This window comes from Sciurus vulgaris (assembly GCF_902686455.1).
Source record: "Sciurus vulgaris genome assembly, chromosome: 11".
Lineage (NCBI taxonomy): Eukaryota > Metazoa > Chordata > Mammalia > Rodentia > Sciuridae > Sciurus > Sciurus vulgaris.
This window is the reverse complement of record NC_136472.1, coordinates 64,598,632-64,622,445: the sequence shown is the minus strand read 5'-3', so window position 1 is coordinate 64,622,445 and position 23,814 is coordinate 64,598,632. Positions and strand designations below refer to the sequence as shown.

Genomic DNA, 23,814 nt, shown 5'->3' with positions numbered 1-23,814 from the left:
GTGAGAGGGGACAATTCAGGAGGAAATTCTGGAGGCATTGTATTCTTTGATATATACTTTTTCTGTGCAATCTGGAAACTTTTTGGGCTAGGGAACAGTTCTAAAAAGTGAAAGAACCTGACATACAGAATGGTCATGTGCTGTTGTGCTACACTAACCTTGGAAAGGAGCTGTGTGCTTGCTACCTCTAAGACAGGGATTTAGAAGATAAGAATGAGATGATTCTGGAAAAAATTCAATGAATGATCTGTTGGTTTTCATCTTTTCAGTAAACATGAGGAGAAATCATTTGAAGAGAAGAGGGGTAATCTTGTGGGTTTAGGACTTGAGAATGGAAAATATTTGAAAGGAATCAACTAGAGATGAACATAATATTTTCCAGGTAGTATTGAAAGATAGACTGTAATTAGCATGAATATTGAAACCATTTGGCATCATTAAATGACTTTCACTAGCAATTATCAGGCCATGGAGAATGGAAACAAGCAAAAGAGTCTGAGACTTGGTTGAACTGGGCTCTAATGAACCAATGCACATCAGGTCTGGGGGCAGGGTAAGCTGGGTGAAGGAATTTTTGGTGTAAATATGAGTACAATTGAAATGACTAACCTTACGGTATTTTGTGGATAGGGAGACAAATACTGCTTAAAGGAAGTTGATAAACCAGGAAAACAGTGAGTTACTGAGTAACTAGTGGTCACAGAAGAAGAAAGTAGAGGTTGAGTGAGCAAGTAGGGCAGTTGAAAGGTCAGAAGATTGTAGCCAGTGGAGAGAATTTCAGGTTAAGGATTTGAGAAGTAGAGCAAACACATTCCGGGTAAAAATGAGAAGCAGGCTCTGCCCATGCTGCTGAGAAGCCGAGAACTAGAAACAAAGCCTGTGGGAGCAGAAATTCATTGTGAAGCTGAACAGAAGGTCAAGGTGTGGATACTGAGCAGAAAAGTCATTAACGACAATGTTGAAGCTACTGAGGAGACACAAAGTACCCAAAGTAGGTAGAAAAGCTATTGATATTAAGCTCTCATGGGAAATAAGAGAATGTCTTGGTTCTGGATATTTGTGGAGAATGCGATATAACTGAATGGTGCTGCCTGAGTAGAGGAGGGTTGATGTAGATGATCGGTGGAGACAAAGAGTGGTCTGGAAGCAGTCTCGGAACCAGAGAAGAAGGTATTCAACAAGTTGGGTTGGTGGGAGCACAGTGTTCTCCACTTGAAATGAGTGGGAAGAGCATGGCCACACTGTGCAAAAATGCACTGTTTTGTTTATTTTTGAAGTAGAAGGCGTAATTGAGAATGTAGGTTAGTCCATATTAAGTTATACATTTTAGAGATTCCAGTACATGGTAGTGGTAAGGGGCCTTGCTGGATCTGGAGATGGGGAAGTAGAACTGGTTTGTGACAAACTGTTTTGAATTCATGTACTAGAACAGTACATGACAAGGACAAGGGGAAGATGATCATGAAAGGTAGACTTATATGCTGACAGTTATAAGCTAGGAGACAGCATTTCAAAGCTTTATTATTAGTGAATCATAATAAATAAATAAATTAATTAGCAACCCCAGGTTTCTAATTAGCAGTAGTATGTCCAACTGGAATGTCCACTTGCAATGTGAGCATGACCAATTCAAAAACTGGCATGGCTAATTGGAATGGATATTGGTACCAATTACAATGTTATTCTCATCAACTAGAACATTGATATGACCAATTACAACCTGGTAGTTAAAACAGCTAGAGAGATTTTGTCAGTAGCGGAAGTAGACTCTTAACTTTCATGGGAGACACATTCTGAAGCTTTTTTGAATTCCTCCAGGCAGTATCTCAAATGCTTATCAGTAGAAAAATTGCATGAATATCATCTTACAGCACTTAAGTAGTCAACAGGGGTTGTGTTTTTAACATGATGTACCTAGGTGTTGGCTTCTGGTAAGTATTTAAAAACATGAATGAATGAAGTCTCCTAGAGAGCATTTCTTCTTAGATATCTGAAGTAATTGTTCTTGTAAACCTTAATTTGTGTAGTTATTCCTTTTCTCTTTTGCATTTGCAGTGAGAAAGCTTGCATATGCATTTTAGTCCATTCCTAGTTGTTCACAGGACTTTATAGCATGAGTTTTCTACAAACTGTAATTCTGAGTTCAACTTGTATTTCTATCTGCTTTAATTTTAGGATTTATTTTTTTACCTGGAAATATCTATTTTGTAAACTGCCTCAAATCATTTTTTAAATAAGGCAGGTAGATGAAAGAATGGAAAGACGTAGAGAATGAGATGGTAGAAAGCAGGGTCAGGGGGAGATAAAAGAAGGGTAGTGGGTTAAGAGAATAAGTGGTATGGGTGATATTTATTACTTCTTAAGAAATTCTCATACTCAAGACCAAGAAAACTCATAATTTCTGTGTGCTGTCCATCCAGGGAAGAACTGCTTTAGGCCCTTTTCGGCCTGCCTTATCTCAGCTCAGACCCTGGTAGATAGTTTGTGCTCAATGAAATCTTGTCAATCTGGGAGAATATTTCCTAGGCTCAGTGAATATTTGCTTATTACTTTTTTTTAATATATATATTATTTTCCTCAAAATTATTGTACTTTTTCTCTGTTTGGGAAATGGTGTGATACCTCAGACAGAAATGAATTCTGGAATCAAACAGATCTGGGTTTGAAAACTAATGTTGCTACTGATTAGCTTGTGTCCTTGGCCAAAAGATTTACTTACCCTTTGTGGGCCTGTTTCCTCATTGATAGAACTGGGATACTAATATTTACTGCCAGATTTCTAGGAGGATTTATTAAGAAGACGTATGTGAAAGCACCCAGCAGCATCTGGCACAGAGGAGGCACTGAACAAATCCAAATTCTCCATTGTGTTGGACACACTCATCTGCCTGACTCCTTGTGGCCAAGTAACCCAGTTCTGACTCTGCAGAGCTGCTGCCTCTGCCCTGTCAGTGAGCTTCCAGTATGACCAGCCCAGGAACTAACGTGCTGAGTTGCCAGACTTCTAGATTTTCATCCCTTTAGATTAGCAGATGGGCAGTTTGTTCCAGGCACTGGCAGTCTTTGGCCTGTGGAATTATGTAATGCAAGTCAAACTGTGTCCTCTGTGGTTTGATTCACGATCTGAGGACAGTTTTAAATCTATGAAATCAAAGCTGTTGGGTCAAAATGTTGAGATCGCCATTGTTGTACTAGGGTTGAGATGCCCAAGATGATACAAAATGTGTAGTCCAATGCAGGATATTATGTCCTTTGTGGGGTTGGGGAGGATACCGGGTATTGAATTCAGGGACACTCAACCACTAAGCCACATTCCCACCCCTACTTTGTATTTTATTTAGAGACAACATCTCACTGAGTTGCTTAGCACCTTGCTTTTGCTGAGGCTGGCTTTGAACTCTCAATCCTCCTGCCTCAACCTCCTGAGCTGCTTGGATTACAGGCGTGAACCACTGCACCCAGCAGGATATTGTGTCTTTGCTGTCTAATCCTTTGATCTATTGCTCTCCTGGTTGCCAGGTACATTCTCCTTGCCAGGAACTACAGTGTGCCAGGATTTTGACCATGACAGGACATTGCCATTTGTCAATGGAAATATCTATTTTCCTGAACTTTGGGAAATGCTTCTGGTTTTTGAGGTCCTTTATAATTTCTAGTAACCCTCAGCAGGCTTCTTGCCTATCTCCTTTGTTTTATAGTAAGTGTTTTTAATAAGTGTATGTACTATGACAGATTTGTTTTTAAGGATCTGAGGTGTCTGGTGGTAATCAGTTACCGTTCTAGCACTGGCAGGACTAGTAATAACTTTCTTGGTCTCTCCTCACAATCAGGAAAGAACAGTCTTCTTGTTTATATCCCACAGTGTCCAAATTGTAATTATGATACTTCTCAGAAAAGATCCATCTCATATAATAACATTCCTATATAATCATCCAATAAATACTCATTGAACATCCACTTTCTATTCTAACTCCCATCTGGGTTCATTGGTTGGAGACTGTGCTGAGTATTGATTGTGCCCAGGAGGTGATTTTAAAACTTTGGTTTTAAAAAAATACATTGTTAACATGAGTTTTTGTCTGGTACAGAAGAACTACTGATTTGCCTTAAAAATAGAGATGGAGAAAGTTGGTTCTTTGAGAGCACCCATTTAGTTTTCTGTTTGAAAATAATTAACACAAATTTTCTGGGAGAAAAACATGTGTTTTAATAAATGTCATTTAAATTGCCTTTCAAAAATCACAGTGGGTGATATCAGGGGCTGTGCTATCCCTGAGTGACCCAGTGTCAGCCCTGGCCCATCTCTAATAGACCTGCAGGTCATATGCAGCAGTCTCAATTCTATAGTGTGCAGTATACAGCTTATATATTGCCTTACATGCTATAAATGGAGCTAGAGCTGTCCTTATTGCAATGTGGGTTTATGATTTTGAGATCTGACTTTCTTGCAGGAGTTGCTAAGTCGCACATCTCTTGAGACCCAGAAGCTTGATCTGCTGACTGAAGTGTCTGAGCTGAAGCTCAAGCTGGTTGGCATGGAGAAGGAGCAAAGAGAGCAAGAGGAAAAACAGAGAAAAGCAGAGGTGGGTATGATACACCAAATTCTGGAAGGTCCTACAACTGTCCCAAGTTCAGACCTGGGGGAGAGGGGAGTGGGGAGGGACTATCCTAATAGGGACTCAGGCCATCTATTCAACCTCATTTGTGGCAGCCACTGGGTGCCAGAAATATCTATGCACTAGAGACACAATGATTTGTTAATATCAAGTTATCAGGTTTTGCTGTGGCTGCAAATTTCAGTAATACCCAAACCACCCAGTTTTGGCTTGAGGGCTTTGTCCTCCCTCAGACTGCTGACAAGGATGGAAAAGCATGCAGTAGTGAGGGAAGGATCAGACGAATGTGGAGGGACACAAAATGTCTTCTGTAAAGAACCAAGATAGTGATGATGTACTGGGATGAAGTCAGCTTCCCAAAAGGCCACTGTTACTATATCCAAGGAGTCTGGAGACATTTTTTGACATGCATTTCACTGACCCAGATGGAGCCTCAGTTTGTGTGATTTTTTTCCTCCTGATGGGTCATATGGTTGTGCCCATGTACATGCCTTCTGTAAAGGAATGTTTTCTTACTTTTGTTTTATTTTTGAGGCCCCTTTTGCAATTAGTTAGAGCATACCAGACTCCTTTTTGGATACATGTTTAGAGAATTTTAGGCTCCATAGATCCTTTACTTGAGAGAAGGCAGCCTGATTGAACCTTGGATAACCACCTTCATGTGCCTTTACCTTCAAGTATTTATAGTCACACCCAGCATTGTGAGATATGAAAGAAGATAGATTTTAGTTTCAGAAAAACCTAAGCAGATTTACTGACCTATCTATTCAGTAGCTCTATGAACTTCAACAAGTTACTTAATCTCTCTAAACTTCAATTTCTTTATCTATAAAATGAATAACTGTGTGACAAATAAACTCACAAAAGTTAAGTGCCATCATAGTATTTGGCAATTTATATGTACTTGGTTTACCTTTGTCTCCTTCTAATTCGGCTTCTTGAAACTCTAAAGATGCTTTATTGTTCCTTTCTGATAGGCATCAACATTATTTGCACTGACCCCGGTCATATCTCTGTTGACTGGGTACATCCTGGCAGTTGGGGCACTTCCAATGTGTAGGCAAAACCTTTACATTGCTTTTGAAAACACATTCCTTATCCTTAGTAAGAAGTATAATTTCTAAAGGAGGATATCTCCAGTAAGCTGAGGATAGTAGTTTCTAGTGATTAAGAGTGCAGGCTATGGGGCTGGGGAGATAGCTCAGCTGGTAGGGTGCTTGCCTCACAAGCACAAGACCCTGAGTTCGATCCCCAGTACTGCAAAAAAAAAAAGAAGAGTGCAGGCTGTGGAATCAGAGCTCCTGCTTTGACCCATGCTCAGCTACTCAGAAGTTTTATGATCTTGGCCAAGTACTTTCACCCCCAAATCCCTGTTTCTTCTCCTTTAAGATGATGGAGATAGTAATATTTGCTGTATCTTTGGTTGTTCTGAGCAGTGAGTGAGATCATGTACAGGCAGTCCTAAACTCGGTGCAGGACACATAGTAATAACCAGATTTTATTGATCACTGACTAATAGTATTGTTAGAATGTTAGAAATGAAAATGTAGACTTGGATGCATACTTACATGCTACAAAGATCTCAGATACAGAAAACCAATCTGTAGGAAGTATTTATTAATCAAATGGACTGTGTATTAAATGTTCATAGAAAAGCAATTGGGTTTTCTCCTGGTTTCATCATTTTACCAATGCTTCAATATACGTGATTACATGTGAATATATGTTAGGGCTTTGGAGCCAGAATTCAGTAAGCTTAGTGAGAAGGCTTAGCAGAGAGGCAACTCAAAGACACTTAAGAAAAAAGGGAGAAGAAAGATTGTTAGGTCACAGAGCTTGAAAAGTCTGGAATTTGAAAAGTCTGATATGATTAGATCAGGGTATTCTCACAGTGTCACTAAAAATCACATTTACTGTATCACTTGGTTCTGTTTTAGTCTTACTCTAACGAAGACTCTCCGATCTGGTAACAAAGATAGCTAGCGGCCCTGGTGGACATTCTGGTTTTTTAAGATTCCAGCAAAAGTCCCAGGATTGCATCTCCTTGGGCCAATTTAGGTCATGTGCCTGGTTGTACACCAGTCAGTATAGGATCACGTGCGTGGGATGTATAAGTGGGAGTCAGTCCACCTGTGGAAGAATGCAGTTAATGTGGAGGCTGCTCAGTCCCTTTGTAGGAAAGTCAGAAAGGAAGGTAAGCTCCCACTTCTGGGGTATGTGTTGCTAAAGCAGTCATTTTACTGTTTGCTTTCTTTCTTTCTTTCTTTTCTAAAGCATTGTTTTAAAATCTGAAGGGTTTTCTTGTTGTTGTTTTCCATCAGGCAGTTTTAGCATGAGGCAACATAGACTCTGAACTTTGAGCCCCTCTTCTACAAGATCACAGTCCTTCCCCATTGCTAGTACAAATCTTAGGTTTCCATGTGGAGGAATTCTGTAGACTGTTCAAACCTGTGATAAACAGTGAGCAGACACATGCCCTGAAATAAATTCCTTTCTTGTAACAGAGCATGTTCTTTGCTGGTACACTCAGGACCTCTGCCTCTCTGTAGCTATCTGCAGCATAAGGGACTTAAAATCATGAGCGTTGCTGAAGCTGCACCATGTTCATGTGATGGGGATGTTTATTTTCAGTGAGACATTTTTCTAGCTCAGGTCACCAGAGGTTGTAATTGTGTGAATAAAGGGAATGCTGCTTCCCTTCCTATATTGCTGCTGTTTTTTTCCAGTGAATGTATTTAGCCTAAGGGCTGATTGCCTGTGGTTTGGAAAACACAGGACTTTTTTTTTTTTTTAAAGTAGCCAGAACTGAAATAAACTTCCTCAGGATAACTCAGGCTTTATCCTCAAATTCCATTTTATGTTTCAATAAAAAAAAAGAAGCTGCCGTTAACAAGAGTATTTGCAGACTGTTCCTTCTGCTCTGGTTCTGATCAAACCCTTAAGCCAGGGTTCATAAGTCTGCTCTGAGTTGTGGAAATGATTTCTGGTGGCTATTCAGTAAGACCTGAGGACTTGGAGGCCCGGGTTTCTTGATAGCCAGTCTTGCTTAGGAGTAGCTAGGTCACTCACAGGAGTTAAGGGTGAATATTGGGTTTCCTGTTTATTTTACCTTTTCTCTCCAGCCTTTTGCAGTGGTTCTGAGCTATATCAGGGTATCCAAGATTGAATTAATTAGATTTACTCCTGAAAAGCAAGACTGCAGAAGATGGAAAGTACCAGAATTAGGATGTAGAACATGAAAGAACCAGAGGCAAATGAAACCTCTGTATGGTACCCCGGATCAAAGGCATTTCAGAAGCATGTTAATCAGAAGGGTATTGGAGAAGGGGTTTGGGGGGACCTGCAGTTGAATCCCACTGTGGGACCCAGTGAGTTCTGAGCATATTTGCCAGAACTGCCTGTAAGAGGGGAGCAGTGATCCAGGATGTGCTGACTAATGGAGTTGTCCCAATTGATCAGATGTGAACAAGAAGAGAACTGGAAAGAATCTTCAGGCTTTCCTGACTGAACATGGAATGTCCTATAACCCAGGTGGTGGTGCTGTTATCGCTCCTTCTTCCTATGGTCAGGACCTTAGAAGGGAGGGATTACACTTTCTCAGTAGGAACAACCAGAATGATGGATTTTGACCACACAGCGAGAACTGGGAACATTGTGTATACTCAGACATGGACTGACCTGAGAAGAAGAGTTTTCTTATTCTTGCTTTATTAATGTACTTTTTAAATTAGTATAAGAAACACTCTCCAATCATTCAAAATTCAAGAGTTCAAAAGAATATATTGCAAAAGGTTTCCTTCTACACCTGTCCAATAGCCAGCAGTCAGGTCAATGTTATCAGTTTGTTGTTTAGTATCTTTGCAGAATTATTCTGAGCATGGAATACACACACACAGTATAAATGTTCACACTAATATAAACCTTTCTTTTCAAAATGTAACCAGTCTTGGAGTTCTTTTCATACTAAGTATAATAAACAACAACAAAAACTTCCTCATATATACTTATGTCTGCATATTTTCTACTATCTGACTATGCCCTAATGTATTTAACCAGTTCTCATTGGTACATATTTATTTCCAAGTTTTTGTGGTTAAACATAATGCTTTTTTTTTTTAATTTAAACAAATGGGATACATGTTGTTTCTCTATTTTTACATGGAGTCAAGGCATACCATTTGTGTAATCATAAATTTACATAGGGCAATGTTGTTTGATTCATTCTGTTATTTTTTCCCTTCCCCCCCACCCCTCCCACCCCTCTTTTCCCTCTATACAGTCCTTCCTTCCTCCATTATTACCACCCTCCCAATCCCTAACCCTAACCCTAACAGTAACCCCTCCTACCCCCCATTATATGTCCTCATCCGCTTATCAGTGAGATCATTCGTCCATTACTTAGCATGATATTCTCCAATTTCATCCATTTGCCTGCAAATGCCATAATTTTATCATTCTTCATGGCGGAGTAATATTCCATTGTATATATATGCCACAGTTTCTTTATCCATTCATCAACTGAAGGGCATTTAGGTTGGTTCCACAATCTGGCTATGGTGAATTGAACAGCTATGAACATTGATGTGGCTGTATCTCTGTAGTATGCTGATTTTAAGTAGTTTGGGTATAGGCCAAGGAGTGGGGTAGCTGGGTCAAATGGTGGTTCCATTCCAAGCTCTCTGAGGAATCTCCATACTGCTTTCCAGAGTGGCTGCACTAATTTGCAACCCCACCAGCAATGTATCAGTGTACCTTTTTCCCCACATCCTCGCCAACACCTATTGTTGCTTGTGTTCTTGATAATCACCGTTCTAATTGGGGTGAGATGGAATCTTGGGGTAGTTTTGATTTGCATTTCTCTTATTACTAGAGATGTGGAACATTTTTTCATATATCTGTTGATTGCTTGTACATCTTCAGTGAAGTGTCTGTTCATTTCCTTAGCCCATTTTTTGATTGGATTATTTGTATTTTTGGTATAGAGGTTTTTGAGTTCTTTATAGATTCTGGAAATTAGCCCTCTATCTGAAGTATGAGTGGCAATGATTTTCTCCCACTCTGTAGGCTCTCTCTTCACATTACTGATAGTTTCCTTTGCTGAGAAAGCTTTTTAGTTTGAATCTATCCCAGTTGTTGATTCTTGCTTTTATTTCTTGTGCTATGGGAGTCCTGTGAAGGAAGTCTGATCCTAAGCCAACAAGTTGAAGGTTTGGACCTACTTTTTCTTCTATAAGATGCAGGGTCTCTGGTCTGATTCCGAGGTCCTTGATCCATTGTGATTTGAGTTTTGTGCAGGGTGAGAGATAGGGGTTTAATTTCATTCTGTTGCATATGGATTTCCAGTTTTCCCAGCACCATTTGTTGAAGAGGCTATCTTTTCTCCATTGCATATTTTTGGCCCCTTTGTTTAATATGAGAAAATTGTATTTATTTGGGTTTGTGTCCATATTCTCTATTCTGTACCATTGAGCTACCTTTCTATTTTGGTACCAATACCATGCCGTTTTTGTTACTATTGCTTTGTAATAGAGTTGAAGATCTGGAATTGCGATACCCCCTGCTTCGCTCTTTCTACTGAGGATTGCTTTAGCTATTCTGGGTTTCTTATTCTTCTAAATGAATTTCATAATTGCTTGCTCTATTTCTGTAAGGTACATCATTGGGATTTTAATTGGAATTGCGTTGAATCTGTATAGCACTTTAGGTAGTATGGCCATCTTGACAATATTAATTCTGCCTATCTAAGAACATGGGAGATCTTTCCACCTTCTAAGGTTTTCTTTAATTTCTTTCTTTAGTGTTCTATAGTTCTCATTGTAGAGGTCTTTCACCTCTATTGTGAGATTGATTCCCAAGTATTTTATTTTTTTCGAGGCTATTGTGAATGGGGTAGTTTTCCTAATTTCTCTTTCTGAAGATTCATCAGTTATGTATAAAAATGCATTGGATTTATGAGCATTGATCTTGTAACCTGCTACTGTCCTGAATTCACATATGAGTTCTAAAAGTTTTCTGGTGGAATTTCCAGGTTCCTCTAACTATATAATCATGTCATCAGCGAACAGGGATAGTTTGAGTTCTTCTTTTCCAATTCGTATCCCTTTAATTTCTTTGGTTTGTCTAATTGCTCTGGCTAGAGTTTCAAGGACGATGTTGAATAGAAGTGGTAAAAGAGTTCATCCCTGCCTCGTTCCAGTTTTTAAGGGGAATGCTTTCAGTTTTTCACCATTTACAATGATATTGGCCATGGGCTTCGTGTAGATGGCCTTTACAATATTAAGGAACGTTCCCACTACCCCGATTTTTTCGGGGTAGTTTTTGAGCATGAATGGATGCTGTATTTTATCAAATGCTTTTTCTGCATCTATTGAAATAATCATGACTTAACTTTAAGTCTGTTGATATGGCGAATGACATTTATTGATTTCTGGATGTTGAACCAACCTTGCATCCCTGGGATAAAACCCATTTGATGGTGGTGCACTATTTTTTAATATATTTTTGCATGCGATTTGCTATAATTTTGTTGAGACTTTTTGTGTTGATGTTCATTAAGAATATTGGTCTGAAATTTTCTTTCCTCAATGTGTCTCTGTCTGGTTTAGGTATCAGGGTGATATTGGCTTCATAGAATGAGTTTGGGAGGGTTCCCACCTCTTCTATTTCATGGAATACTTTGAGGAGTATTGGAATGAGCTCTTCTTTAAAGGTTTTGTAGAATTCAGCTGAGAACCCATCTGGTCCCGGACTTTTCTTTGTTGGTAGGCTTTTGATGACCTCTTCTATTTCACTGCTTGAAATTGATTTATTTAAGTTGTGTATGTCCTCCTCCTTCAGTTTAGGTAATTCATACGTCTCTAGAAACTTGTTGATGTCTTCGAGGTTTTCTGTTCTGTTGGAGTATAGATTTTCAAAATAGCTTCTAATTATGTTTTGTATTTCACTCGTGTCTGTTGTGATATTTCCTTGTTCATTCCGAATTTTAGTAATTTGAGTTTTCTCCCTCTTTCTCTTTGTTAGTGTGGCTAAGGGTTTATCAATTTTGTTTATTTTTTCAAAGAACCAACTCTTTATTTTGTTAATTTTTCCAATTGTTTCTTTTGTTTCAATTTCATTGATTTCGGCTCTGAGTTTAACTATTTCCTGTCTTCTACTACTTTTGGTGCTGTTCTGTTCTTCTTTTTCTAGGGCTTTGAGCTGTAGTGTTAAGTCGTTTATTTGTTGATTTCTACTTCTTTTGTTGAATGCGCCCCATGAAATAAATCTTCCTCTAAGTACTGCTTTCATAGTGTCCCAGAGATTTTGATATGATGTGTCTTTGTTCTCGTTTACTTCTAAGAATTTTTTTATTTCCCTCCTGATGTCTTCTGTTATCCATTCATCATATAATAGTGTATTATTTAATCTCCAGGTATTGGAGAAGTTTCTGTTTTTTATTGTCGTTTATTTCTAATTTTAATCCATTATGATCTGATACAGTACAAGGTAGTATCTCTATCTTCTTGTGTTTGCTAACAGTAGCTTTGTGGCATAAAATATGGTCTATTTTAGAGAATGATCCATGTGCTGCTGAGAAGAAAGTGTATTCGTTGTTTGTTGGATGGTATATTCTATATATGTCGGTTAAGTCTAAATTGTTGATTGTGTTATTGAGATCTATGGTTTCTTTATTCAATTTTTGTTTGGAAGATCTATCCAGTGGTGAGAGAGGTGTGTTAAAATCGCCTGGTATTATTGTGTTGTGGTTTATTTGATTTCTGGAATTGAGAAGGATTTGTTTGACGTACATGGATGAGCCAATGTTCGGGGCATAGATGTTTATGATTGTTATATAATGCTCATTTATGCTTCCCTTAAGCAGTATGAAATGACCTTCTTTATCCCTTCTGACTAACTTTGGCTTGAAGTCCACCTTATCTGAAATGAGGATGGATACTCCAGCTTTTTTGCTGAGTCCATGTGCATGGTATGTTTTTCCCCATCCTTTCACCTTTAGTCTATGGGTATCTTTTTCTATGAGGTGAGTCTCTTGTAGGCAACATATTGTTGGATCTTTCTTTTTAACCCAATCTGCCAGTCTATGTCTTTTGATTGATGAGTTCAGGCCATTAACATTCAGGGTTATTATTGTGATATGATTTGTATTCCCATTCATTTTACTTATTTTTGTTTTTTGACGTGATTTGGTTTCTCCTTTATTTGGCTATTCCTTTAGGCTAGTTCCTCCTGTTGCTGATTTGCATCGGTGTGTTTCATCTCTTCCTTATGGAATATTTTCCTGAGAATGTTCTGTAATGCCAGCTTCCTTTTTGTAAAGCCTTTTAGCTTTTGTTTATCATGGAAGGATTTTATTTCGTCATCAAATCTGAAAGTATGTTTTGCTGGGTATAAGATTTTGGTTGGCATCCGTTTTCTTTCAGGGCTTGGTAAATGTTGTTCCAGGCCCTTTTAGCTTGTTGGGTGTGTATTGAAAAATCTGCTGATGTTCTTATTGGTTTCCCCCTGAATGTAATATGATTCTTTTCTCTCGCGGCCTTTAAAATTCTGTCTTTATTTTGTATGTTAGGTATTTTCATAATAATGTGCCTTGGTGTGTGTCTGTTGTAATTTTGTATATTTGGAGTCCAATAAGCCTCTTGTACTTGGTTTTCCATTTAATTTTTCAGATTTGGGATATTTTCTGATATTATTTCATTGAATAAATTGTTCATTCCTTTGGTTTTTTTTCCTCTAAGCCTTCCTCAATCCCAATAACTCTTAAATTTGGCCTTTTCACGATATCCCATAATTCTTGTAGATTCTGTTCATGATTTCTTACCATCTTCTATGGTCAATTTTGTTTTCAAGATTAAATATTTTGTCTTCAATTTCTGAGGTTCTGTCTTCCAGGTGTTCTATCCTATTGGTTATGCTTTCTATGGAGTTTTTAACTTGGTTTATTGTTTCCTTCATTTCAAGGATTTCTGTTTGTTTTTTTTCAGTGTCTCTAACTCTTTATTGAAATCATCTCTTGCTTCCCGTATTTGCTCTTTTAACTCTTGATTGGTGTGATCATTTAATGCCTGCATTTGCTCTTTCATCTCCTCGTTTGTGTCCCTGATTGTCTTAATTATGTACATTCTGAACTCCCTTTCTGCCATTTCTTCTGCTATGCTATCATTGGGTTTTATCTAGGTTTGTTTGGGACATATTCTTCCTTCCCTTGTTTTCTCATATTGGTCAGATGTCAGTGGGACTCTGAGATATTGCAGATTTCCTCTATTGGCTTATAGTGTCCCTGTAGATTTCCAGTATATCACCTCCCAGCCTTCAGTAGCCTGAAGTCTTGGAGTAACTTGGTAAAGTAGTGCTTCTGAAGAAGCTGCCCCTAGCCCACTGCTGGTTCCTGGGCTTGGGGCTGGCTCTGTGTGGAAAGGTTCACACTGGGGGCCCTGCTCCGAGAAGCTGGCAGTGTGGGAGGAGCCACCGCGCAGGGGTGCCTGGGGAAGACTCTTGCTGCCCTGCCGTACTCTGATAAGCCGCCCCTATCCGGGCCTGTCGCCCAGGCTGAGCTTCACCCGGTGGGGGAGACTCACCCCGTTTCTCTATTTTAGTCTGAGTCTCTCAATGCCTCCCCTTCTTGAATCCTGGGTTCTGGAGGGACTGGAAATGCAGTTACCCTCTAGTCCACCATCTTGGATCGCCCTGTGGAAAAGCCACACATAATGTTTTAGTGAATGTTCTCAAACATGTGTGAGCTCTTGAAGTGAAAATGATGGGTCAAGGGTACATGCACTTGGAATTTTGATGTATTTCCAAATTGCTGTCTTGTAGAGGTTAGGAGTTATTATTACTAAATGTAATAGTGCTACAAAAGAGCCTGCACTTTGGGAGGGAAGCAGATCTGGTAAGGGAGGAGGTGGGCCAGTCCTGAAGGTAAAGAATTAGAAAGCTAAATTTAAATGTCACATGTGACAATACACACATGCCAGGAATCAATAACAACATGTGGTTAGGGAGAACTAAGGGATGTGGCTAGGCAGTGTTGGGTGCACCACCTGGTCACACAGAGCAGAGAAAGAAAAATAGATACATTTCTGTTATACATCCCCAAACTGATCAGATACAGACAGACAAGGGGCAATAATTGAGGGAGAGGGGCAACAATTATTTGGATACTTCCTAAAATCTCCAGTTGAATACTGAAGTATTTGAAAGGTTTTTCACTTACCAGAGTCTACCTAGAAGGTAGAATACAAAACTGGGAAAGCTGCCCTTCTAGCTACAACATGGAAGCAAAGGGAGAAAGTAAAATGAAGTAAAATTGGTAGGTGTGTTGAGAGTGAGTAGTCATTATTATCTGAAAATTCATGAAATTGAGCAAGGCATAGACAGACATATACTTTGAAAGTTTAGAAATAAAGTCTGGGGAACTCGAGAAGATGACAAAGTAATATTGAGCCTCTGAAAAAATAATATAGTTCTTACTGTGCCATCTCACAAATAATACCAATACAAAGGAAGGACTTAGTAGTACCTCAAGAGAAACTAGGTTTCAAAGGGACCTATACAAAAGATAGAAAGGAAATTTGCTAGACAAATAAAAGTGCACCTGCACGACCAGTATCAGAAAGTGAAAACTCCAAACAAAGGACGGTGCTGAAGACAACAGAAGCCTTTTTAAAGGTGTGTTTTAATAAGATCAAAGGAAGAATGGGCTTGATCCTTTTTGTTTTGTTTTGTTTTGTTTTGGTACCAGGGATTGAACTCAGGGACACTAGACCACTGAACCACATCCCCAGCCCTACTTTATATCTTATTCAGAGACAGGGTCTCACTGAGTTGCTTAGTACCTCGCTTTGGCTGAGGCTGGCTTTGAACTCATGATCCCAGCCGCTGGGATTGCAGGCATGTGCCACTGTGCCTGGCAGGCTTGGTCCTTCTAATGTCTCTGACAGGTGCAAAGAACTTAGGACAGCAGTCCCAAAGCTGCTTTCTGCAAGTGACTTTTGAAGGAGTTTAGGAAAATCCAGTGAGTTGTTGGGAAACTGGAAGTGAACCCTTTTTGATTTTCAAAATGGTAAAAATAAAAAGTTAGATAGGTTCTATAAAACTTGCTTTATTGAATTTAGAGTCAACCCTCTGATGGTTTATGGGAAGCTATAAGAAAAAGTAAGAATCCATGTCCACTAAGAGTGAGTCGCTTCAAACTGACCTCATTGGTTTGGCTGGGAATATGTCTTATAGTGGTAGATCAGGTAGTTCCATACTTCAGTGAGGCATTGCAAAAACACTGCTTGGGATGGTCTTTGGGACAAGACAGAGGAATATAGGGTAGCTGTTAAAATAGGTCTCTTGGCACCTGAATGAGTGTAGGGCTGGGGACACATCATGTATGGGTCATGTGTGCTATGTAGGTCACTTGTACATGGCTGTTGACATGTTTGGGTGTGTGCATGGGGGAGTTAGCATGTGTAGCCTGGACACGTGTGTGAAAGGGATGTGTCTTTGTGTGCTTCTATTTTGTGCCCGTCTTTGCTGTTGCTTCTGCTTAGATAAAGCAATCTCTGAAACCGTTTGTCTCAGATGTTGACATAGAAGGATGGCCATCCAGTATGGCACAAAGGAGCTGTCAAGGGTTTGCTTAAACTTGAAGAAAGGCCATGGATGGAGCAAGTCTTAGGAAAAATGCCACATCTTTTAGTTCCTGAGAAAAGAGTGGTGGGCCATGAACAGTGACTGTTGGGAGCACCTGCTACTTACCTTCTGGGTACTTCCTTCCTTCCATGTTGCTCACCAGAGGAACTCTGCCTCTGTTCAGAGACTGACCTTGAGTGCTTTTCTGTCCTTTCTCTTCCTTCCCACAGTCGGTTCTGAATGTGATCAGTGAGCTGCAGGAGCAAATGTGTAGGCTGCAGATGGACATCCACAGGCAGATCCAAGAGCGCCTCTTACTCAGTAGGGACCACCCTGAGGAGGTGGCGGCCAGCAGCTGTGTGGCTGAGCCCCAGCCTTGCAGCCAGAACTGTGCCCCTTGGGAGGGTTCACCTGTAGGAACTACACTTAAGTATATCAGTGCATGCATGCGTGGGGCATTTCACTACTGGAGGGCGGGGGTTTCTCTCCTAACCAGCACAGAGTGCAGTGGCTTAGCATGGATCTGGTATTAACCTCAGAGCAGAGCTTGGACTGCTCAGTACTCTTGTAATATGAGGTGAGCTCTTAGAACCTTACTGAGCATGGTCTGAGCAAGTGAGTCCAGCCCTCCAACAGGAATGAAGTGTGTCAGATGCTCTGAGTAATTGGACATCAATGCCAAGAGAAATCTCAGGAGACTCCTCCTTGGATATATGATTCAATCACCCATTCTTCCTCCCGCACTGGAAGATTAAATGGAACTGTATTTCATATGATTTTTTAAGGAAAAACATTAGTATCATGAAAAAGAATCAAGTTTATGTTTAAAGAGGTTTATCCCCAGTGGGAAAATACAACACAAATTGCTATTTATCAATTAAATTGTCATCTGAATTTCCAGGAGAAAAGATCCCTCACATAATCCCATTAGAGTGATTTCATGACCTCTGGGCACATGCCAAAGAAGTCACAAGAGCCTAGAGAGCATAACCTCTGCATCCCTATGGTGGCAGCTCCCAGGCAGCAATAACCTCAACTTTTCCTATTCTGCTCTCTGTGACACCCACTCAGGACAAAATGAGTAGCCCAGTTAAGTAAGCAGCAGAATAACCCCCAGCTTCTAGGTATTGGAACTCCACAGACAGGACCAACAGTGTTCCTAGAAAATTATTCTGAATCTGCTGCAAGTTGAAACAGGTAACTGAGGCCTTGTGTCTAATGATGTGGATCATGGACAAAATAACATTAGTTTACAAGACTTTCTTTTTTTAAACAGGTGTTAACAATGTTTACCTCAGCTATAAGGCAATCTTAAAAAGTTCCCCTACAAAATTCAAGTGTAAGCAATGTCACTTTGCAGCAGATTGTTTCAGAATGCAAAGAACTCAAGTGTTCATTCATTGCCTACTATGGACCGGGACCTGATGAATGATCAGAGGTTACCAAACACCTTTACAGTATAGGAGAACTAGCTAGTAATAATCACGTGGAGAAAGAGGTCAGGAAGGGAACGGTGGGCAGGCCAGGCTGACCTAGTCACGCATTAGTTTATGAGCTTTGAGAAGCAGGGGAGTGCTATGAACAGATTTTTGTTGTAATCATATTGTTCCCTTGGATGCTACAGAGGTCAATGAATTTGAGAGGAGCAAGGCATCAGAGGAGCTATCAATGAAGAGACTGTCAGACAACCAACATTCATTGCTAGACCAGAGTCATGGAGGAAGAGTAGGAGAGAAATGAGACATTCCAGTTATTTTCTTGGAGGTGGAACTGATAAAGGCCTGGAAATAAATTACATACATAAGGGAAGAGGGAGAAAGAGATGCCAATTGCTCAGGCAAGTAGATGGATGGATATTTTATTTAGTGAGACAGAAATGACTAAGATGGGGAATTAAGAATTCCATTTGGGACATGATGGTTCTGAGATGCCTGTGTGACATCTGCATTATCTTAGTTTAAGACTACAATGCTTAGTGGTTTCTTCTTAAGCAAGGGTGCTAAAGTCAGAAGATAAGGGCTTGAATTCCAGCTCCACCACTTGCTAGCTGTACAAACACAGCAGGTTGTTTATATATCCTTCCCCCACTCAGCAACCTTCAGGAGCTCCCTAACATTTAAAGAATGACATCAGAATTCCTTATAGTTCCTCTGAAAGCCTTTACAATAAAGCCACACCTTAGCTTCCCAACCTCATCTCCCTCTGTATGCTGGCACCCATCCTCTCTCCAGCCCAACACAACAGTTATCTCCCTTTCTGCCTTCTGCCTTTACCCCAAACCCCCACATATCTTCCCACTTTCTCCTTTTTTCAAACTAACCTCCTCCTCTGAATTAAAGCTTCATACTGGGTGTCTACATTTGGCACCTAGCATTTGTTCTCTTGATGTGTCATTTCTGTCCTGCTTTCACTTCCTCTGTGAAACCTGCAAGGATCACTGACCCCTGTACCACACCACTGTTCCTCCAACTTCAGCACAGAGAGATGCTCTCATTTAGCCTGCTTCCTGCTCCTTTGCCTAAATTGCAAGGGGAGAAAACCCACCTCTGTTCAGCATCTCTGGTCTTCTCATGCTAATTCTTACTTTCCAGGCTTCCTACACACCTGTATATGAATTAGGCGTACCCCACAGAGGACACAAATGTCAGAGAAAAGGGCAGGCAGAGCAGGTTCAAAAAATAAGAGGACAGTTTTCTTTCTTGTACCTGGAACTCCCTGGCTTTCCTTTTAACACAGCCACAAAGCTTTGCCTGAAACATGAACTGTGTTTAAAAATTGAAACTGCAGTGTGGAGCTTGATGTGGTTACTGCTGCCCCTGGCCTTGTCTTCGCATGAGCTTAACCAGGTTTTGAGACCTAGGGTCTGCCTTTAACCATTTTGTCTTTCCCCCCATTTCCCTCTAGGAATTACTACAAGAGCTCAAGCACCTCAAAATCAAGGTGGAAGAGTTGGAAAATGAACGGAATCAATATGAGTGGAAGCTGAAGGCCACTAAGGTAAAAGGCAGATGCGATGCTCACAGGGAGGGCCCAGAGGTTCTTGGTGAGGATCTAGGTTCACACCCACAGTTTCAGGCTGGGTTAAGTACTTGCCTAACATGACTGATGCCCTGGGTTCAATCCCTAATATCTCAAAACCTCAGGGTTTCCAGCAGCCTAAGTTTGAAAATGCAAATCAACCCCCCTAGCTTGTGCAGCAGACAGATTGGATCTAGGGTGGCTGGTTGTGGAAAGCCTGGGAGATGATGAGCTGCTAAAATGTAGTAATGACTTTACTTCCTCTTACCCCTTCCAATAGTCCCTAGCTGACATTTATCAAGAAGGGACTGTGGGGGAGTGAGAAGCTGAGTGAGCCAGTGAGCTAACAAGTGAGGGTCACCAGAGAATGATTAGTCATAAAGTACATGAGCATCAAAGTTATGTTGTGTGCAGTGTTGTTTTAAATTTAGCAGCCCCCTTTTATAATTAAATTTTCAAAAAGTCGCATGCATTATTCTTAGGAATGAATTTATTCCTGAAATGATATAAACTTTGAATTATTTTTTCCATGAAATCATTTCTGTTTGCTATGTAGAGGACACCAAGAATAAGTTCTTTTGTGAAATAAATATATTCCCTCCTTTTATTTCTTTCTGTTTGCAGTGTGGAGATTAAAACTAGTTGAATTTAGCCCACAATTTTTTTGCCTTGTATATTGTATTTTAAAATGCCAAAATAGTTGTCATTTAAACATCAGGAAATTTCATGTTAAAATACAGCAAGGCTGTTTTTAGTTCTTAAAGGAAGTTATTATGTACTACCATCTGTAATATATTTCAAAAAACTAGAGGAGTACAAAGTTTCCCAGCACAAAATGATTAACATTTGAGATGAAAGTTCTTATTACCTTGATTTAATCATTACACATTCTGTACACATATCAGAGTACCATACTTAATCAGGCTATACCCTATCAAGATGTACAAATATGAGGTTTCAGTTAAAAAAAAAATTAAGTTGGGCTTTTTGAGGGGCTGAGGAGGTAGAGGAAGCTCTTAACAATCCTGGAAAACTTTCCTGCTGGGCGGAGCCTGGCAGTCTTCCCTCTTGGGTAGATGACACACCTGCCTTTCCGTAAGGTTCCTGCAGTGCCACCCATAGGTGTGACAAGATGAGATGGTCCCTATAGGCATTTTAATTTTCACTTATTAGAGTTTTAAAAGTATTTCTTAGTGTTTTCTTAAATTCTAGTTTGTATTTTTATTTTTCTACAAGTTAATTGCTGATAATACTCTCACAGAGAGTTTTCACACCAAAAAATTTTAAAGGAATAGGCCTGTCATGGTGGCACATGCCTGTAATCCCAGAGGGTTAGGGGGCTGAGGTAAGAGGATTACATGTTCAAAACCAGCCTCAGCAAATTAGTGAGGCCCTAAGCAATTTAGTGAGACCCTGTCTCAAAATAAAAAAATAAGAAAGGGCTGGGGATGTGCTCAGTGTAAGCTCCCCTAGGTTTAATACTCAATACCAAAAAATATAAAATAAAGAAATAAAAAGTATTCAGACACCCCGCCTCCAACAAGAGCTACCCTTGTTAATATTCCCTTCCAGATATTTTTTTCTTTCTTTTGGGTCTTCCTTCCCTGTCTGTTTTTCTCTCTCAGTTTCTGGTGTTGATAATTGGTATATACATCTTGTTTTTCATTTAAAATTTTGTGATTCCCTATATATTGAAAGAAAATGCTGAACATGATGTTACTATCTCCATACTATTCTAACATATAAATGTAAAACAGTTTGCTTAACCATTTTACAGATGATAAAACGGAGGCACAGAGAGATAAGTAACTCTCCCAAGATCTTCTAGTTAGTCAGGACCAGCCTGGGTGATGTGGTCTCTCTGCCCACTGGCCTATTGGTATCTGACCTTGGCTGAGCTGTGCTTCACAGTTGCCAGTCCTAGGAGCATTGTTTGTCCAGTAGCTCAAAACCTTCCAGCACAGTGCTCCACTCAAGCAAGTCCTGTCTTGGTGAAACCTTTGAAGTTGTACATACCACCTTGTTGTAATCCAAGTGGCTCTTTTCTTCTTAAATTACCCAAGCTCTTTGCCTTGACTTGAAGACCTTTAAGATGCTCAAGGCTATTTCATAACTGCCAGGTGTGGAGTTCCAACTGTGTGCCAGAGTGCACTGATCCCTTTTAACACTTTTTCTCATTTAATTAAAAAAATAACCCAGTGGGGGTATATTTTGTTATTCTGATTTGGCTGGTAAGGAAAGAATGGCTCAGCTTGGCCAAGGTGAGGTTCCCTACTCTCTTTTCCTGCATCAGTCTGAATCCCCACAGTGAAATCCTGACTGGTTTTGGAAGATTCTCAGTTTTCTGCTTAAACTTTCTCAGTTCCTAAAAGCAGATTATATTAGTTCTCTTTAGGGACTGCCTTTAAAGTAGAATATGGCCCCTAAGTTTAGTGAGGCCTGGCACTTCAGGGGCCCAGAATACCCATCCCTCCCTGCCTTCCGGTCTGCCTGGCTATCTCAGGCCTCTTGCCACACAGTTCTGGCTTCTGTGGTTGAGGCTGCATACTTTGTCCTCAGGGAGAGAGCTTCTGGGCTGTTGTTGACCTTCCCACCTGTGGGCATAGGTACCACTCTCAGGGTAACAGAGTGCCTGTGATTTCTGGTCTGTTCTGTGGACATTGACCCAAGGGAAGTTTGGCTAAGACTCTTGTCTATAGGGCTCATAGTATATACATAAGTATGTACTTATATATATAAGTACATACATAAATATATACCCAGAAGCAGGCCTCAGAAGGAAGACATCTCAGAGTACCAGGTGGTGGGTTCTGTCTCAATAGGCCCACATCTCTGAAATCCACTTGTAGGCCTAGCAGATAAGCATCAGGGATACAGATTCCTAACAGAGACCAACAACTACTCTGTTCACAAAGGAAGGGAAAAAATGGCAAGGAGCTGTTCAAGAAAGGGCAAGAGACTGTCTTCTAAGAATAGGCTGCCTTTGTAGAAATGAGAGGCATTTGGGTTGAGAGTCCCAAGGCTAAAGTTTTCAGAAGCCACTGTCACCATTATCTATAAACCCATGGGCACCTAGGCCCTGAGTGAGCTAAGAAAACCTACTTCGTGGCTGTTCATTTCAGCAAGCAGCTTGGTGTAGCCATACTTGGCTTTCTGCCTCTGTGGGAAAAGAAGATCAGAGCAGAGAGATGAAGCTCCATAGTGAATTTTGTAACAAGTAAACCCTACCATTCATGATCTCTTCATCCTCTACATGGTCATACTGTCCCATTTGGGGGAGGTGAGGGAAAATTTATTCAGAAACCCTCAAGATGAGCTCAAAGGCCCCAAACCTCATAAGAGTGACCCTCATCTACCCTTTGAACTAAGAAGAAGGCAGTCTGGGGGTTGCATCCTGGTCTGTTCTCTGAGTGACTCTGACTTCTCCACTGAATCCTGACTGTGTTTCTCCTAGTGAAATGGGATATTGAATATTGTGGGGTTGTTGATATAAGAAGGTAGCAGGAACTAATGCAGGGTGTGTGCTCAATCAGTGTGCCTGAACACAAGGCAGAGGAGCCACCCAAAAGACTGGTGCTCATTTGGTTACTTGGGGTTGTTCAAAGATTAGCTTGTGGCTGTGGGAAAGGACAGCCAATACTAGGCCTTGAGTACATGGGACATAATTAGGCTGCCACATGAGGAGAAGTATAAGTCTAATGGGTCAGTGTAGTCCTCCGGGTGTTCCATTGTCCAATGAAGTCCTCCAGGTGTTCCATTGTTCAAGGGTCAGTTCTAACTCTTTTTAAATGTGTTTTGATATTCATAGAACTGAGCTGATTATCTATAAGGGAAAGAATAGGATGAGAGAAGGAACAGTGGTCACATGTTTTGAACACTTAACATGCACAAAGCATTGGACTGAATTGTTCATAACCATTATATTAGTTAATCCTCACTGGAGTCCCATAAGGTATGTGCTATTTTTCCTATTTTATAGATGAGCTTCAGCTCAGAAAGATTGAATTACTTGTCCTATGTTATCCAACTAGGACATGAGAGAATCCAAATCTGTTGGACTCCAAAGTGAAGGTGCCTCTCGTGATGGGACAAACAACTTTAATCGTATAATGAGTATGAGAAAGTATGGACAACCACATCTAGTGTATGAAATTTAACCTACTATGGACCATCCAGTGCAGCTGTCTATTAGTGACCCTGTGTTCATACATATGAATGCACACACTGTGTGCTGTGCTTACATGATTTTGTTTTTGCAAAGGTTTATGCTAAACGCACCAAAATGCTTGTATGTGTGTATATTTGGGCAAGTGTGCAGATGTACCTACAGGTTGGGCAGGGCATTAACTGTGCACAAGAGGGTAAAAGTGTCCAGGGAGTGAGCCCTTGGCTCAAGCTTTCTCCACCAGTGGTATGTTGATTTCCACTCTATTTCCTGCATGGGGAGTGGGGAAATGAAGCTGCATGCACTTGTTTCAACAGCATATCTAAATGCTGTGGCTTGAGTATCTAGGGAGAAGACTACATTCAAAATGAGAATATAAAACTCTGCTTCAAGGACTGA

The 23,814-nt window shown here is 40.3% G+C and overlaps 1 protein-coding gene across 24 annotated transcripts in view; it reads left to right on the top strand.

Moving 5' to 3' along the window:
* PPFIBP2 (PPFIA binding protein 2) overlaps positions 1–23,814 on the top strand; it is a 153,065-nt gene that overhangs the window by 93,911 nt on the left and 35,340 nt on the right. For 15 of the 24 annotated variants that reach the window (XM_079105721.1, XM_079105720.1, XM_079105709.1 and 12 more), the window contains 3 exons: positions 4,452–4,583; positions 16,463–16,645; positions 19,137–19,229. In XM_079105721.1, the coding sequence (XP_078961847.1) occupies positions 4,452–4,583; positions 16,463–16,645; positions 19,137–19,229 (408 nt within the window). Of the gene's footprint in view, positions 1–33; positions 992–4,451; positions 4,584–16,462; positions 16,646–19,136; positions 19,230–23,814 lie in introns of those variants that run through there. The other 9 variants (XM_079105704.1, XM_079105726.1, XM_079105708.1 and 6 more) reach the window with 3 other exon arrangements.